The following is a 17,255-nucleotide window of genomic DNA, read 5'->3' as shown; positions in this document are numbered from 1 at the left end:
GTTGGCGATGCCAGCAGGTCAGTGCAAGTCACCGGAGACGTCAGGAGCAACGGGACACCGACCCCCAGGCCCACTGCAAGCACGGAGATCCCAGAGACCCACAGCCAGCAGCAGCCCAGCCCCGTTCCAACTCCAGAGGAAAACTGCAAACTAACGGGAGACATCAGGACCACCAGAAGCCGCTCCCCGATGGGCCGCTACGGCGACAAGTGGCAGTTCGCCCACAGCCCGAGCTGTGCCCCCTCATCGGGACACCGACCCCCAGGCCCACTGCAAGCAAGGATATCCCAGATCAGCAACTCCAGCCCAGCTCCGTTCCAACTTCAGAGGAACACGCTCCCCGTAGAGGCAAAGCTGATGGTGTGCAAGGTACATCTTGTTCTTGGGGTGGTGCAGCTCGGGCTGTGGGCGAACTGCCACTTGTCGCCGTAGCTTCCCATCGGGGAGCGGATTCCTCTGGAGTTGGAGGGACAGGGAGACACAGTGGCTTTTGAGAATGGTGGGCAATCACTTCCAAAGTTTTGCCCACACAGTCAGTACACCTCTCCTACACTTGTCTCCCGCACTAAGATCATCTCGCAGAGAATGATCCCAGCCTAACCCTCCCTATTCTCTCCTATTCTGCAAGAAAAAACTACATTGAAGACTCAAACTAGCGATCGAGTAACTGACATGATCGAGGCGCAAACTCGCGACCTTGCGGATATGAGCCGAGTACTTTACCACTGAGCCAGCCGTTAAAATCTACGCTAAAAATCTTCCATTCCGAAAGCCGAAAAATTCCGAATTACGAAAAGTGTCTGGTCCCAAGGCTTTCGGATGAAAGGTTGTGCACCTGTATATGCCCAGGCCATAGCACCCCCACCACTGTGTTTCACAGGTGAGGTGGTATGCTTTGGATCTTGGGCATACTTTGCTCTTGCCATCACTCTGATATATTAATCTTCGCCTCATCTGTCCACAAGACCTTTTTTTCCAGAACTGTGGTTGCTGTTTAAGTACTTCTTGGCAAACTGTAACCTGGCCATCCTATTTTTGCGGCTAACCAGTGGTTTGCATCTTGCAGTGTAGCTTCTGTATTTCTGTTCATGAAGTCTTCTGCGAACAGTAGTCATTGACAAATCCACACCTGAAGAGTGTTTCTGATCTGTCGGACAGGTGTTTGGGGATTTGTCTTTATTGTAGAGAAAATTCTTCTGTCATCAGCTGCGGAGATCTTCCTTGGCCTGCCAGTCCCTTTGCGATTAGTAAGCTCACCAGTGCTCTCTTTCTTCTTAACAGTTGTTCCAAACAGTTGATTTTGGTAAGCCTAAGGTTTAGCTGATGTATCTAACAGTTTTATTCCTGTTTCTCAGTCTCAAGTCAAGTTGTCAAGAAAGTTTATTGTCATGTGTCCCAGATAGGACAATGACATTTTTGCTTGCTGCAGCACAACAGAATATTGTCAACAAGTTCAGTGTGTCTATATAGCATAGACCATATATATACACATAAAATAAGCAGATAAAGTGCAATAGGCTGTTATAGTTCAGAGTTTGTATGATGGCGAGTTTAATAGCCTGATGGCTGTGGGGAAGTAGCTGTTCATGTACCAGATTTCAGGCTCCTGTATCTTCTTCCTGATGGCAGCGGATAGATGAGTGTGTGGCCAGAATGGTGTGGGTCCTTGATGATGCTGGCAGCCTTTTTGAGGCAGCAATGTCCACTTTAACCACGTGATTTTTTTTTCTCTATTACAAATCTCAAATTGTGGAGTACAAAGGCAAATAAATAAATAATGGATCTTTGTCCCAAACATTATGGAGGGACTTGAGCTGGTGTTTATGTAGAGATGTAAGTGTTGAGGTTTGCATTCTGGCATGAGGGATGGTCAAAGACACGCAGTCTAGCACTGTTGTGGTTAGTTTATGTGTGTGTGTGTGTGTGTGTGTGATTGATAGATTAGTCAACAAGACAAATGTAATTTTAAGTTTCATGCAATGGTCTTGAGAGGGTCAAGGAGATTTATCAGAATAATTCCAGGGGTGAATGATTTTCATCTAGTAGATTATGGATGCTGGGTGTTTCTTCCTGAAGCAAAGGAGGCTAAAAGAAAATGTGTGTTGACAGTTTTGTTTTGGAGAGGATGGGCAGAGAAATGTCCTGCCTTGTTATGCTGTTAGTGATTACACAAGTGTCAATACATTACCAACTTAACACAGGAACTAGCCAGCATGACCTAGCTTATTAAACACAGATGTTTTACATTGAGCTGAAATAAAAAATTATCAAGTGCTTTCCATTTGTTTTTTTTAAAACCTTAGAAAATTATTATTTAAGTTACTTGGAATATTATCATATTTTATTATAGTCTGCAAAACTACAGAAAAAAATGCACCAGCTTGAAGAACAATTGAGTAATGAAATGCAAGCCAAAGATGAAATGGATCAAAAATTTAGGTATGCCACACTAAGGACAACTTCTTGTAATGCACTGTTTGTACTTTTTCTTTGTAAAATTTATTGTGATCATTTTTATTAAAGGACATAATTTCTAAAAGATTTTATTCAGAATCTTCAGATCGCATCCCTGGAGAACATGGATAGGTGAAGTTTCAGGTCGCGACCCTTCTTCAGACTGATTGTAGGGGGGGAGAAGAAAGCTGGATAAGGAGAGGGGCGGGACAGAGCACAACAGGTAATAGGTGAGATTTTTTGAGAGGCCGATGTGTGGAGCAAAGGCCAGAGATAAGGAAGGAAGGTGTGAGACAGGTTTGGAGTTGTGGATTAAGCCAGAAGGAGGAAAGTGACGGGAGTGGGGGGCGGTTGTGAGTAGAGGGGAGAAATTTGCAGAACTGACATTTTTTTTTAAATGGATTGACTGGGCTTGTATTCACTGGAATTTAGAAGCATGAGAGGGGATCTTGTAGAAACATATAAAATTTTGAATGGATTAGACACACTAGATGCAGGAAAAATGTTTCCGATGTTGGGGGAGTCCAGAACCAGGGGGTCACAGTTTAAGAATAAGGGGTCGGCCATTTAGGACTGAGATGAGGAAAAGCTTTTTCACCCAGAGAGTTTTGAATCTGTGGAATTCTCTGCCACCGAAGGCAATGGGGGCCAATTCACTGGATGTTTTCAAGAGAGGTAGATATAGCTCTAAGGGTTAACGGAATCAAGGGATACGGGGAGAAAGCAGGAACTGGGTACTGATTAAGATGATAAACCATAATCATATTGAATGGCGGTGCTGGCTCGAAGGGGCCCAATGGCCTATCCCAGCACCTATTTTCTATGATTCTGTAGTTGGGGTCGAAGTGACAGCTGTTAGAGAATTCAGTGTTTATTGCGTCTGGTTTTAAGACACCCAAGCGGATATGATGTGCTATTCCTCCAGTTTGTGTGTGGCCTCAATCTGGAAATGCAGGGGGCCCAGTACAGTGGGTCAGTGCTGGAATGTGAAAGGGAATGGTTAGCAACCAGGAGATCTTGTAGGCCTTGGGTGGGCTTTAAATCCCTAGCCATCTCAATGTTGATCATTTATTGAATCCATGATGACCATCCAGCACCCATGAGTATACAAAAACAATCCCATCTTATTCTCTCCATCTCATTCTTTAACCAGCTCCCCCCCCCATCACCGCCACCCACATTTTGCCACTCACCTATACAGTAGAAGCAATTTGCAGCGGCCCATCACCCTGCATGTTTTGGGATTGTGGGAGGCAGGAAAAAGGCAAAGCACACTGGGGAACCCATGTATTCTGCATGGATGACAGTTTAGATCAGGGTAGAAGCCAGGTTGCACTGTACTGCAGTGTATGGATCGGTTATGTAATGAAGCATATGTAATGAAACATAATATAATTAGTTTAATCTGCAATTTGAGAAGGAGAAGGTTAAATCAGAAGTGTCAGTGATACAGTTGAACAAAGGGGACTATGAAGGCATGAGAGGGGAGCTGGCCAAAGTAGACTGGAAAGGGATCCTAGCAGGAATGATGGTGGAACAGCAATGGCAGGAATATCTGGGCATAATCCGGAAGACGCAGGATCATTTCATTCCAAAAAGGAAGAAAGATTCTAAGGGGAGTAGGAGGCAACCGTGGCTGACAAGAGAAGTTAGGGATAGAATAAAACTAAAAGAAAAGATGTATAACACAGCAAAGAGTAGCTGGAAGCCAGAGGATTGGGAAACGTTCATAGGACAACAGAAGGAAACAAAACGGGCAGTACGGGCTGAAAAGATGAAGTATGAAGGGAAGCTGGCCAGGAATATAAAGAAGGACAGTAAAAGCTTCTTTAGATATGTTAAGGGAAAAAGAGGAGTAAAGTCAAATGTGGGTCCTTTGAAGGCAGACACGGGTGAAATTATTATGGGCAACAAGGAAATGGCAGAAGAGTTGAATAGGTACTTCGGATCTGTCTTCACTAAGGAGACACAAACAATCTCCCAGATGTACTGGAGGACAGAGGATCTAAGGGGGTCGAGGAACTGAAATAAATTTTCATTAGGCGAGAAATAGTATTGGGTAGGTTAATGGTACTGAAGGATGATAAATCCCCTGGGCCGGATGGTCTGCATCCCAGGATCCTCAGGGAGGTGGCTCTAGACATAGTGGAAGCATTGGTGATCATTTTCCAATGTTCAATAGATTCAGGATCAGTTCCTGTGGATTGGAGGATAGCTAATGTTATCCCACTTTCAAGAAAGGAGCCAGGGAGAAAACGGCAAATTACAGACCAGTTAGCCTGACTTTGGTGGTGGGAAAGATGCTGGAGTCAATTATTAAAGAGGTAATAATGGGGCATTTGGATAGCAATGAAAGGATTAGTCCAAGTCAACATGGATTTATGAAAGGGAAATCATGCTTGACTAATCTTCTGGAAATTTTTGAGGATGTGACAAGTAAAATGGATGAAGGGGTGCCAGTGGATGTAGTGTATCTAGACTTTCAGAAAGCCGTTGATAAGGTCCCGCACAGGAGACTGGTGACTAAAATTATATGAGGTGGTGACTGTTATATGAGGAAAGATTGAAAAGACTAGGCTTGTATTCACTAGAGTTTAGAAGGATAAGGGGGGATCTTATAGAAACATATAAAATTATAAAAGGACTGGACAAACTAGATACAGGAAAAATGTTCCCAATGTTGGGCGAGTCCAGAACCAGGGGCCACAGCCTTAGAATAAAGGGGAGGTCATTTAAGACTGAGGTGAGAAGAAACTTTTTCACCCAGAGACTTGTGGATTTATGGAATTCCCTGCCACAGAGGGCAGTGGAGGCCAAGTCACTGGATGGATTTAAGAGAGAGTTAGATAGAGCTCTAGGGGCTAGTGGAGTCAAGGGACATGGGGAGAAGGCAGGCACGGGTTATTGATAGGGAACGATCAGCCATGATCACAATGAATGGCGGTGTTGGCTCGAAGGGCCGAATGGCCTCCTCCTGCACCTATTTTCTATGTTTCTAAACCACCCTGTTAATGTAAGGGCATATACTCCGTTGAGCAGGTTTTTAGTTCGGGTACTGTATTTCCTGGCAATGAAGACGCATTTTTTTACTCAAAAATAAGGCACGAAAATTTACCCGCGTCTTGGAGGCCGAAGGTTAGGTTGTTAACCAAGAAAGATAGACTTGGCTATCCCTCAGTACAGCAACATCAAGAATGATGATGCTGTACTGAGGGATAACCAAGTCTTTCCCTCATTGCTGGCAGCTGATGGGAAGCAGCTGTAAATTGGGAGGCTGTAAAAGGACAGCGCTGCTGGGAGGGGGAAGAGTTCCTTTCACAGCGTGTGGGGAGTCTGACCCGTGTCAGCACGGGCAGGAGCGTTGAGAAGGAGGGGGTGGGGGATCATGACAGCAACTCACTAACTCACCGCTGCTACGGCGCTCCGGTCCCGGCGGCCACTCGCAGCCACCCAAGCTATTTCTCTCCCCGACCACAATGCGTTGGCTCCGCGCCCGGAGCGCCGCGGCAGCAGTTAGTGAGTGAGTTGCTGGCATGATTCCCGACCCCGTCCTTCTCAACGCTCCTGCCCGTGCTGACCTGGGCCAGACTCCCCACAGGCTGTGAAAGGAACTCTCCCCCAATTGGTCCCATGAACTAGTATTGCCATTCAATAAGATCACTACTGATTCAACTTGTCCCGGTGTGCTCCCGTTTTTCCCCACCATCTCTCCACCTGCTGTCACTCTCCCTCCCCCCCCCCCCCCCCCCCCCCCCCCCCCCCCCCCCCCCCATTCCCCCCTGGAAGCCTTGGACAAATTGAATTGTTACTTTCTTTATTTTTATTTTTTTGAGCGTGAGAAATTCAATGTCCCGCCAGCCTTTTTTTCAAAATTTGGCAACTCAAAATGGGGGTGTGTTTTCATTTCCGAGAAATACAGTAACTGGAAAAAATAGAATTTAGATCTATCTTTACCTATTTTGTTTCAAAACATTCTGTTTCAGGACTTGATCTTTACTTGACATTTACAATTTCATTTTTAGAACCACAAGCAGTCGTCTGGAGAAGATATCCAAAGATTTGGAAGATGAGGTACAGCTTTATGTTTTAAATATATACTGGGTCACGTGCTCTTTAATTTTTGTCTATAATTTAAATATTGAATTTATTAGATTAAAAAAACATCTTGGTTTATTCTTAAATATTGTGTCCTGTATTTCTGATGATTTGTTTGGCCAGAAGAATACACATCTATGTCTCCCCGATGTATGAATAAGCAAATTAAATAAAAGATTACGCTGGGAGAGAAGATGGAATTATAGATAGGATAGTAACTGAAACAGATGATATAGAAAGGTTAGTTTTATCTACACTGGGAAAGTTGCCTTCATTGGTCAGTGCATTGAGTGTAAGAATCAGGAAGTCAGGCTGCTTTTTAGGTCTTTGGCTAGACCATGTTTGGAGTATTTTGTGCAGTTCTAGTCGCTCTATTACAGGAAGGCCGTAGAGGCTTTGAGACAGGTACAGAAGTTGTTTTTCAGAATGTTGATTGGATTAGAGAGTATATATCCTTAAGGGGAGGCTGGAGAAACTTGGGTTTTTTTTCTGTGAAATGTCAGAGGTTAAGAAAAGAAGTATATAAAGGTATCATTCAAACAAGAGGACATGACTTCAGAATTAAGGGACAGAAGTTTAGGGGTAATATGAGGGGGAACTTCTTTACTGAGAGAGTGGTAGCGGTGTGGAATGAGCTTCCAGTGGAAGTGGTGGAGGCAGGTTCATTGGTATCATTTAAAAATAAATTGGATAGGCATATGGATGAGAAGGGAATGGAGGGTTATGGTATGAGTGCAGGCAGGTGGGACTAAGGGGAAAAAAAATTTGTTCGGCACGGACTTGTAGGGCCGAGATGGCCTGTTTCCGTGCTGTAATTGTTATATGGTTATATGGTATAAGAGCATGAGTTTTAAAAAGAAAGAGCTTTATGAAAGTACTAAGGTAGACAAAAGTACTGGAGAAACTCAGCGGGTGCAGCAGCATCTATGGAGCGAAGGAAATAGGCAACGTTTCGGGCCAAAATCCCTTCTTCAGACTGATGTAGGGTGGGGGGGGGGGGGGGGGGAGGAGAAAGGAAGAGGATGAGCCAGAGGGCTGAGGGAGAGCTGAGAAGGGGAGGAGGCAATAAGGGCTACCGGAAATTGGAGAAGTCAATGTTCATGCCGCTGGGGAGTACTAAGTAGCTTGCCCAATGATAGTACTAAGTATCTTGCCCAACTTCTCACTATAGCTCAGGCCCTCAAGTTGTGGCAACATCCTAGTAAAAAGGTTCTTACTGTGCTGAAGAAAGTTGTAGGTTTTTAGTGCCAAAAAGTTTGAAATGGTGTGAAGCAATACAACGCAATACAAATTTTGAATTCAGTGTCAAACTGTGAAGTCATATACTTTGGTAGAAATAATGCAGGATTTATGTTGATTTTGCTAATGGATAGCATGCCAATGAGGGGGATTTACTGATTTCTGAGAAGGGACACCTTGATGTCCTTCTAGGAATGTCCTCGAATATGGAACAAAAAGTTAATGTAGCTAAAAAAGGAGCTTAGGTTTGTAACTAAGGGTAGAATGGAAATACATGGAAAATGCATTTGAATCCTCTCACTGCTGCTTCAAGCTGAGGTGATGTATTAAATTGAAAGGTCTGAACAATTTGGGATTTAAATATCTCAATTATTTATTTTCATGGGCATAGGTTTAAGGTAAAGGAGGAAAGATTATAAGATTCTGACGGATACGTTTATCACACAAAGTATGGGTGTATGGAACGAGCTGCTAGAGAAGGTAGTTGAGGCAGGGACTATCACAACGTTCAAGAAACAATTCGCCCGATGCATACATCGAGCTGGTTTAGAGACATACGGGCCAAGCAGGCAGGTGGGACTAGTGTAGAAGGGACATTTTGGTCGATGTGGGCAGGTTGGGCCGAAGGGCCTGGTTCCACGCTGTATGATTCTATGATTCTTTGTTATTTCAGTTCCTTGAAGAACTATGAATATCGTTGCTTTTGAAGGTTGTGTCAAAATAATAAAATAGGAATTCTAAAGGGAATGTTTGAAAGATATTCTGATGTGAGCTCCAGACATTGGAATTGCTGACATTTCACAAAAAAAATCTTTATAATCAATTTCCCATTTCAGCTCTCTTTTTGCTCTAAACAGAGGACTTTCCTTTTAGCTATCCTACAGAATTAGAAATAGAGAAAATACTGAATTTTGTGAAGGAAACAATTGGCACCACATACATAAACTTGGGACATAGAAACATAGAAAATAGGTGCAGGAGTAGGCCATTCGGCCCTTCGAGCCTGCACCGCCATTCGATATGACTCAAATATGATCCAACTCAGTATCCTGTACCTGCCTTCTCTCCATACCCCCGGATCCCTTTAGCCACATGGGCCACATCTAACTCCCTCTTAAATATAGCCAATGAACTGGCCTCAACTACCTTCTGTGGCAGAGAATTCCAGAGATTCACCACTCTCTGTGTGAAAAATATTTTTCTCATCTCGGTCCTAAAAGATTTCCCCCTTATTCTTAAACTGTGACCCCTTGTTCTGGACTTCCCCAACATTGGGAACAATCTTCCTGCATCTAGCCTGTCCAACCCCTTAAGAATTTTGTAAGTTTCTATAAGATCCCCCCTCAATCTTCTAAATTCTAGCGAGTACAAGCCGAGTCTATCCAGTCTTTCTTCATATGACATTTTGAGGATGCCATAAGATTATACTTATGTTACAGGACTGATAATTCAATTGAAGCAATGTTTAAATCCTATCAATGCAGTGTAGAAATTTAAATTTTGCTGAAAAATAGCAAGCGCACAGAAAAAAATCAAAATATACTAGATAAGAAGTAATTGAGATGTAAAGTTGTTTTATATTGTGTTGCCAACATACACAAAAGATTTTGATTACTAATTAAAGCTGCTTTCTAGATAACATGCAGGAAGGATGTGGAATCGGCTTTAAGGCATTTGGAACGTGAAAAAGCACTACTCCAGCACAAGAATGCAGAATATCATCGGAAAGCTGAAATGGAAGCAGATAAAAAACGTGGCTTGGAACATGAGGGTAGGGTCAATATACCTTGTACTTCAGTTTAAACAAAGAAAATTACATAACTCACCCCAAAACATTGGGCAAGTACACACCCTGTGTACAACAAAAGAAAATACAGTATGTGTAGGAGAGAACTGCAGATGCTGGTTTAAATCGAAGGTAGACACAACATGCAAAAATAAATTGTGTGTACAAAAGAAAATACAATTTATGCTGGAACTGAAATTGTTGAAAATACTTTGAAGGCCAGTCAGCATCTGTGGAAACAAAAACAGTAAATCTTTCAGGCTGATGACCTTTATGGCAACTGAAATAATTATCTACTTTAACAAGTGTACCTGCGGAAGAGAAATTGGTCATGGTATGAGAGGAGTGAACATTGCTGGTTGGAGGGGAGGAATGTACAGAGGGAAGGTCTGTAATAGATTGGATGACGCAAGAGATAAGAATTAACAAAGGGATGATGGTACCAAACAAAAGGGAATGTGTGGATCAATAAAGAATAAAGATGACATTTAACTGCTGCCTTTTAAAAAATATTGTCTAGATATTTCAATCAACCCATCACCATTTTCTTTTCCTTTTGACATGAATGTCTGCAGCAATCCATCTAATTGCACCCCCTTTCTTACCCACCTCATTCTTTGCATTTTGCAACTTGCTCTTTTGGAATATTTCCAGTTCTAATCAAAGGTCATTGACCCTAGATGATGTTTCTCTCCCCACAGATGCCATCTAATCTGAGTATTTCCAAAATGTTTGTTTATTTATGTACCCGTTTCAATTTAGTATACGTTTTCTGCAATTTCATTCACTATTAAGCTCGCTCGGTGTGTCCTAAAAAATGCAAAGCCCTCATACAATTTTGTCACATCTGTTCAATCCACATGGTTCAGTCATAAATCTGTTTTAATTTTTTGCCTCGCTAGTATGCCAACATGTTCTATTATAATGAAGCACAACAATGCTTAAGCAACATTTTGTACGATGAGATTGCAAAGCTATTACTTCTGATTGGAAGTAAAGATGGCATTTTGGTAAAGGTCAAGCTGGCATAGAAAGAAGGATAGTATTTGTGGTCTCTCATGTGCCTCTGTGACAAATAGGTTGATGAGGGGAACGTCAAATAGGTTTCGACCTCAAATGTTACTGCAACAATTTGGTGCAGGCCTAGATTGCATTTATGGTTTTCAGAGTTTGTCCCACTCAATCAATAGTGATGCTATCCAGACAGAGCATGTATTGTGCCCTTTATTTTTTTAATAATTCATTGAAGTTGTTTTCAATGTAGAGAGGTACTGATTTATAAGATGATGGAAGGTTGTGTTAGTAACCATCAGAAGATTTTATTGTCCATGATTGAGCTTTTCAGCAGATCAGGCAGCATCTCTGGAGATCAAAACAGAGTTTTGGAGTATGGAGGAGGAGTTATATGGTTAACGTTTCAGGTCAATGTTCTTTTCCTCAGAACAAGTTCTGTCAAGATAAATAGTCGTCACTGTGACAAATTAACTCTGTTTCTCTCTCTCCACATGCTGAATGACCTCTTGAGTATTTATGAAATTTGAAGTGGGGTGGGGGTGTTAATGATCTCCTGCAAAGGCATTTTTTTTATTTTTATAAACATTTTCATGGAGCTTTTTAAATCAGCTGTGGGACAGTTCTTAACGTTTTGGTGCAAGTACCCAGATGTTAGGAGAAAAACAATTTTAAGTTGTTAGACTGGAGTACCTTTGTCTTTTCAGAATGTGTTAAGTGATCAGTGCTGGGCAATCTGTCTGTTTTTGGTTATATAAAATATTTGTGGCAAAGTGGTGTGGACTTTGAACATGGTTTCTTGGGTCACTTTCTTGGAAATGAGGACAGAGATTCAAGGTTTTTATTCATTCAAGGTCTTTAATAACGACCAACCATTTCAAAAATGGTGCAAGATTGTTTCGAAGAGTATTAGGAATAGTTTGAATTGCTGAGATTTCTGGAGAATGCAAAACACGCTTAATACTTTTACCAAAAGGCATACACTAAAGTTATCAACAGATGTGTATGAGTAGAATGTTTGTGTTGTTTTTACTTTTCAAATAATTAGCAAGGCAGGAGTACAAGGCAGGATATTCAGAACAGTTCTTTTTCTACACAGTTAATAGTCTGAAGGATCAACTTGACGATATGAAGAAAAGGAATCAGAACTCCCAAATCTCAAATGAGAAAATGGCTCAAATACAGAGACAGGTAATTTGTAGACATTTTTATGCAAATATTGTTCTTTAAAGTTGGTTTAGCATAATGAGCAAAACAAGTGTACTGGATGAACTCAGCAGGCCATGCAACATCTGTGCTTGGAAATAGACAGACAATGTCATCAGTTTGAAGAAGGATCCCAACCTGAAACTTGGTATGTTCATTTCCCTTCACAGCTGCTGCCTGGCCTGCTGTGTTTCTCTGGCATTTTGATTTATGTTCAAGATTGCAGCATCTGCAAAGTTTCATTTTGTCTCCGTTTAGCATAATGGAATGGAAACACTGTCACATAGACTGCGTTCATAAACCCTACTGAAGAGGAATTATTTGAATTTTCTTTAAAATTTGCTTGGCACCTTAAGTCCTTTAATCTTTTGTTCACTGTTTATAGCATTCCCTGAACTAGAATTTAAATGCTTGTCTTTTAGTTTAGCTTGTGATGTGTAATCAACAGTCCTGACTGAGTATACACGGTGTTGTTAAAGAGCAGAACAAAGAGACCCTCTGAACATTCTCCAATGACAGAGTTCAAAAGACAGGTATAACTTGTTAATGATCTATTTCAGCCAAATGATTATCCTCCTTGGCTGCCCCCTGAAGATTCCGCCAATGCAGGTGCTCATCACCAGCAGCATTTGTACTTGCTTCATCTGATATGTAGAAATTTTTGAGTGAACTTGTCAAAGCAAAGACTATAAGACTTCAATTACGGGATGATTGTCCAAGCCAAAATGTAGAGGAACCAACTAGAGGGCAAGCCATCCTACACTGGGTATTGCGCAATGAGGAAGGATTAGTTATCAATCTAGTTGTGCAAAGCCCCATGGGCAACACTGACCATAATATGGTAGAATTCTGCATTTAGATGGAGAGTGACATGGTTAATTCAGAGACTGGAGTCCTGAACGTAAAGAAAGGTAACTTTGATGGTATGAGGCGGGAATTGGCCAGGATAGGCTGGCAAATGATACTTAAAGGGTTGAAGATGGAAATACAATGGCAAAGATTTAAAGATCGCATGGATGAATTACAACAATTGTTCCTCCCCGTCTGGCATAAAAATTAAAATGGGGAAGGGCGGCTTGACCGTGGCTAACGAGGAAAATTAGGGATAATGTTAAATCCAAGGAAGATGCATATAAATTGGCCAGAGGAAGCAGCAAACTGGAGGACTGGGAAAAATTTAGAATTCAACAGAGGGGTTAATTAAGAGGTGGAAAATAGAACATGAAAGAAAGCTTGCGGGGACTATAAAAACTGACTGTAAAGGCTTCTATGATATGTGAAGAGGAAAGGATTAGTGAAGACAAATATAGGTCCCTTACTAACAGAAACAGGTGAATTTATAATGGGGAAACAAGGTAATGACTGACCAGTTAAACAAGTACTTTGGTTCTGTCATCACTAAGGAAGACAAACAATCTCCCAGAAATACTAGGGGACTGAGGATCTAGTGGGAGGGAGGAACTGAAGGGAATCCACATTAATCAGGAAATGGCATTAGGTATACTGTTGGGACTATAAAGGCAGATAAATCACAAGGGCCAGATGGTCTGCATCTTAAGAGTACTCAGGAAGGTGGCCCTAGAAATCGTGGATGCATTGGTGATCATTTTCCAATGTTCTATATACTCTGGAGCAGTTTCTGTGGACTGGAGGGTAGCTAATGTAACCCCACTTTTTAAGAAAGGAGGGAGAGAGAAAACAAGATATTATGGACCAGTTAAGCTGACATCAGTAGTGGGGAAGATGCTTGAGTCGATTATCAGAGATGTTTAAAGCAACTCATTTGGAAAGCAGTGGCAGGATCGGTCAAAGTCAGCATGGATTTATAAAGGGGAAATCATGCTTGACTAATCTTCTGGAGTTTTTTGAAGATGTAACAAGTAGAATGGATAAGGGAGAACCAGTGGATGTGGTGTATCTGGATTTTCAAAAAACCTTTAACAAGGTCCCACACAAGAGATTAGTGTGCAAAATTAGAGCACATGGTATTGGGGGTAGGGTATTGACATGGTTAGAGAACTGGTTGGCAGACAGGAAGCAAAGAATAGGATCCTTTTAACGGGTCCTTTTCAGAATGGCAGGCAGTGTCTAGTGGGGTGCCGCAAGACTCAGTGCTGGGACCCCAGTTTTTTACAATATATATAACGATTTAGACGAGGGAATTAAATGTAACATCTTCAAGTTTGCGAATGACACCAAGCTGGGTGGCAGTGTGAGCTACGAGGAGGATGCTATGAAGCAGCAGGGTGACTAGGAGAGGTTGAGTGAGTGGGCAGATGCATGATAGATGCAGTATAATGTGGATAAATGTGAGGTTATCCACTTTGGTGGCAAGAACAAGCAGGCAGATTATTATCTGAATGGTGTCAAATTAGGAAAAGGGGAGGTGCAATGAGACCTGGATCGCCTTATACATCAGTCACTGAAAGTAAGCATGCAGGTACAGCAGGCAGTGAAGAAAGCTAATGACATGTTGGCCTTCAATACAAAATGATTTGAGTGTAGGAGCAAGGTGGTCCTACTGAAGTTGTACAGGACCCTGGTGAGACCACAACTGGAGTTTTGTGTGTAATTTTGGTCTCTTAATTTGAGGAAGGACATTCTTGCTATTGAGGGAGTGCAGCGTAGGTTCACCAGGTTAATTCCTGGGATTGCGGGACTGACGTATGATGAAAGAATGGGTCGAGTGGGCTGTATTCACTGGAATTTAGGATAAGAGGGGTTCTTATAGAAACATTTAAAATAATTAAAGGATTGCACAGGGGTCGCGGTTTAAGAATAAGGGGTTGGCCATTTAGGAATGAGATGAGGAAAAAACTTTTCACCCAGAGAATTGGGAATCTGGAATTCTCTGCCACAGAAGGAAGTGTAGTTCAATTCACTGAATGTTTTCAAGAGAGAGTTAGATATAGCTCTTAGGGCTAACGGAATCAAGGGATATGGAGAGAAAGCAGGAACAGGGTACTGATTTTGGATGATCAGCCATAATCATATTGAACATACAGTGGCTTGCAAAAGTATTCATGCCCCTTGAACTTTTCCACATTTTTTTCACGTTACAACCACAAACGTAAATGTATTTTATTGGGATTTTATGTGATAGACCAACACAAAGTGGTGCATAATTGTGAAGTGGAAGGAAAATGATACGTGGCATGCAAAAGTATTCAGCCCCTCTGAGTCAATACTTTGTAGAACCACCTTTCGCTGCAATTACAGCTGCAAGTCTTTTGGGGGTATGTCTCTACCAGCTTTGCACATCTAGAGACTGAAATTTTTGCCCATTCTTCTTTGCAAAATAGCTCAAGCTCAGTCAGATTGGATGGAGAGCGTCTGTGAACAGCAATTTTCAAGTCTTGCCGGAGATTCTCAATTTGGATTTAGGTCTGGACTTTGACTGGGCCATTCTAACACATGAATATGCTTTGATCTAAACCATTCCATTGTAGCTCTGGCTGTATGTTTAGGGTCGTTGTCCTGCTGGAAGGTGAACCTCCGCCCCAGTCTCAAGTCTTTTGCAGACTCTAACAGGTTTTCTTCCAAGATTGCCCTGTATTTGGCTCCATCCATCTTCCCATCAACTCTGACCAGCTTCCCTGTCCCTGCTGAAGAAAAGCATCCCCACAGCATGATGCTGCCACCACCATGTTTCACAGTGGGCATGGTGTGTTCAGGGTGATGTGCAGTGTTAGTTTTCCGCCACACATAGCGTTTTGCATTTAGGCCAAAAACTTCAATTTTGGTCTCATCTGACCAGAGCACCTTCCTCCACATGTTTGCTGTGTCCCCCACATGGCTTGTGGCAAACTGCAAACGAGACTTCTTATGGCTTTTTTTCAACAATGGCTTTCTTCTTGCCACTCTTCCATAAAGGCCCAATTTGTGGAGTGCACGACTAATAGTTGTCGTGTGGACAGATTCTCCCACCTGAGCTGTGGACCTCTGCAGCTCCTCCAGAGTTACCATTACCTTGGCTGCTTCTCTGATCAATGCTCTCCTTGCCCGGCCTGTCAGTTTAGGTGGACGGCCATGTCTTGGTAGGTTTGCAGTTGTGCCATACTCTTTCCATTTTCGGATGATGGATTGAACAGTGCTCCGTGAGATGTTCAAAGCTCGGGATATTTTTTTATAACCTAACCCCGCTTTAAACTTCTCCACAAGTTTATCCCTGACCTGTCTGGTGTGTTCCTTGGGCTTCATGATGCTGTTTGTTCACTAATGTTCCCTAACAAACCTCTGAGGCCTTCACAGAACAGCTGTATTTATACTGAGATTAGATTACACACAAGTGGATGCTTTAGGTGACTTCTGAAGGCAATTGGTTGCACTGGATTTTATTTAGGGGTATCAGAGTAAAGGGGGCTGATACTTTTGCACGCCACACTTTTCAGTTTTTTATTTTGTAAACAAATGTGAATAACATGTATCATTTTCCTTCCACTTCACAATTATGAGCCACTTTGGGTTGGTCTATCACATAAAATCCCAATAAAATACATTTACGTTTGTGGTTGTAACGTGACAAAATGTGGAAAAGTTCAAGGGGTATGATACTTTTGCAAGCCACTGTATATGCTTGAATGGCCTACTCCTGCACCTATTTTCTATGTTTCAATTCACCTTGGCAATGAAGGTCTCTAGATTTGGGGCGGCACCGTGGTGCAGTTGTAAAGTTGTTGCCTTGTAGAGCCAAAGACCTGGATTTGATCCTGACTGTGGGTGCTGTATGTATGGAGTTTGTACATTCTCCCTGTGGCCGTGTGGGTTTCCTTTAGGTGCTCAAGTTTCCTCCTACTTTCCAAAGGTGCAGGTTTGTAGGTTAATTGACTTCTATAAATTGTCCCTAAAGTGTAGGATAGAACTACTGTACAGGGAATTGCTGGTCGGTGCAGACCCAGTGGCTGAAGAGCCTCTTTCCAAATTGTGTATCTTAACTAAACTAAAATTGGTCAGGTCCTATCTAGATTGTTCTAGTGTAGCAATGCAACACTGACATCTTCTTAATGTAGAAAAATATATTCTAATGGACTATCTACAGAAAAACATGGCTGATCCAATGATGCTGATTGTTGAACAGTCTTTTCTTAATCTGCAGCAAAGCAGATCTGCCATTGTTTTCAGGCAATAATTATTTATAAATAAGCTGTTAACCATTGTCTTTGTTTTCCATCAGAAATGGTCACTCCCTGGGCACAACTATTTTTATTTTGTCTGCTTGCTATCAAATGTTAGCTTTTTACTAATCGTGATGTATTCCTTTTGTTTGTTCCTAGATCTCTGATACTCAAACAGTTCCATGTCTAACTGCACAATATTCTGTAGCATTAATTGTCATGAATTTGGATGATCCTTCAAAACATTATTTCTATTTGGTTTATTTTTAATGAGATAATATCATTACAACCTGGTACATGAAGTTAATAGGTCAAATACCATGTTCCTAAAAATATAGGAAATAAAATTC

General features: G+C 41.9%; 1 protein-coding gene across 3 annotated transcripts in view; it reads left to right on the top strand.

Moving 5' to 3' along the window:
- The window catches only part of rock2a (rho-associated, coiled-coil containing protein kinase 2a), a 150,361-nt gene that overhangs the window by 84,732 nt on the left and 48,374 nt on the right, over window positions 1-17,255 (top strand). For all 3 annotated transcript variants that reach the window (XM_055635314.1, XM_055635313.1, XM_055635316.1), the window contains exons 11-14: window positions 2,351-2,439; window positions 6,477-6,525; window positions 9,424-9,559; window positions 11,685-11,776. In XM_055635314.1, the coding sequence (XP_055491289.1) occupies window positions 2,351-2,439; window positions 6,477-6,525; window positions 9,424-9,559; window positions 11,685-11,776 (366 nt within the window). The remainder of the gene's footprint in view (window positions 1-2,350; window positions 2,440-6,476; window positions 6,526-9,423; window positions 9,560-11,684; window positions 11,777-17,255) is intronic.

This window comes from Leucoraja erinacea, chromosome 5, assembly GCF_028641065.1.
Source record: "Leucoraja erinacea ecotype New England chromosome 5, Leri_hhj_1, whole genome shotgun sequence".
Lineage (NCBI taxonomy): Eukaryota > Metazoa > Chordata > Chondrichthyes > Rajiformes > Rajidae > Leucoraja > Leucoraja erinaceus.
The sequence above is the reverse complement of the archived record's forward strand: the minus strand, read 5'-3'. Positions and strand labels throughout refer to the sequence as shown.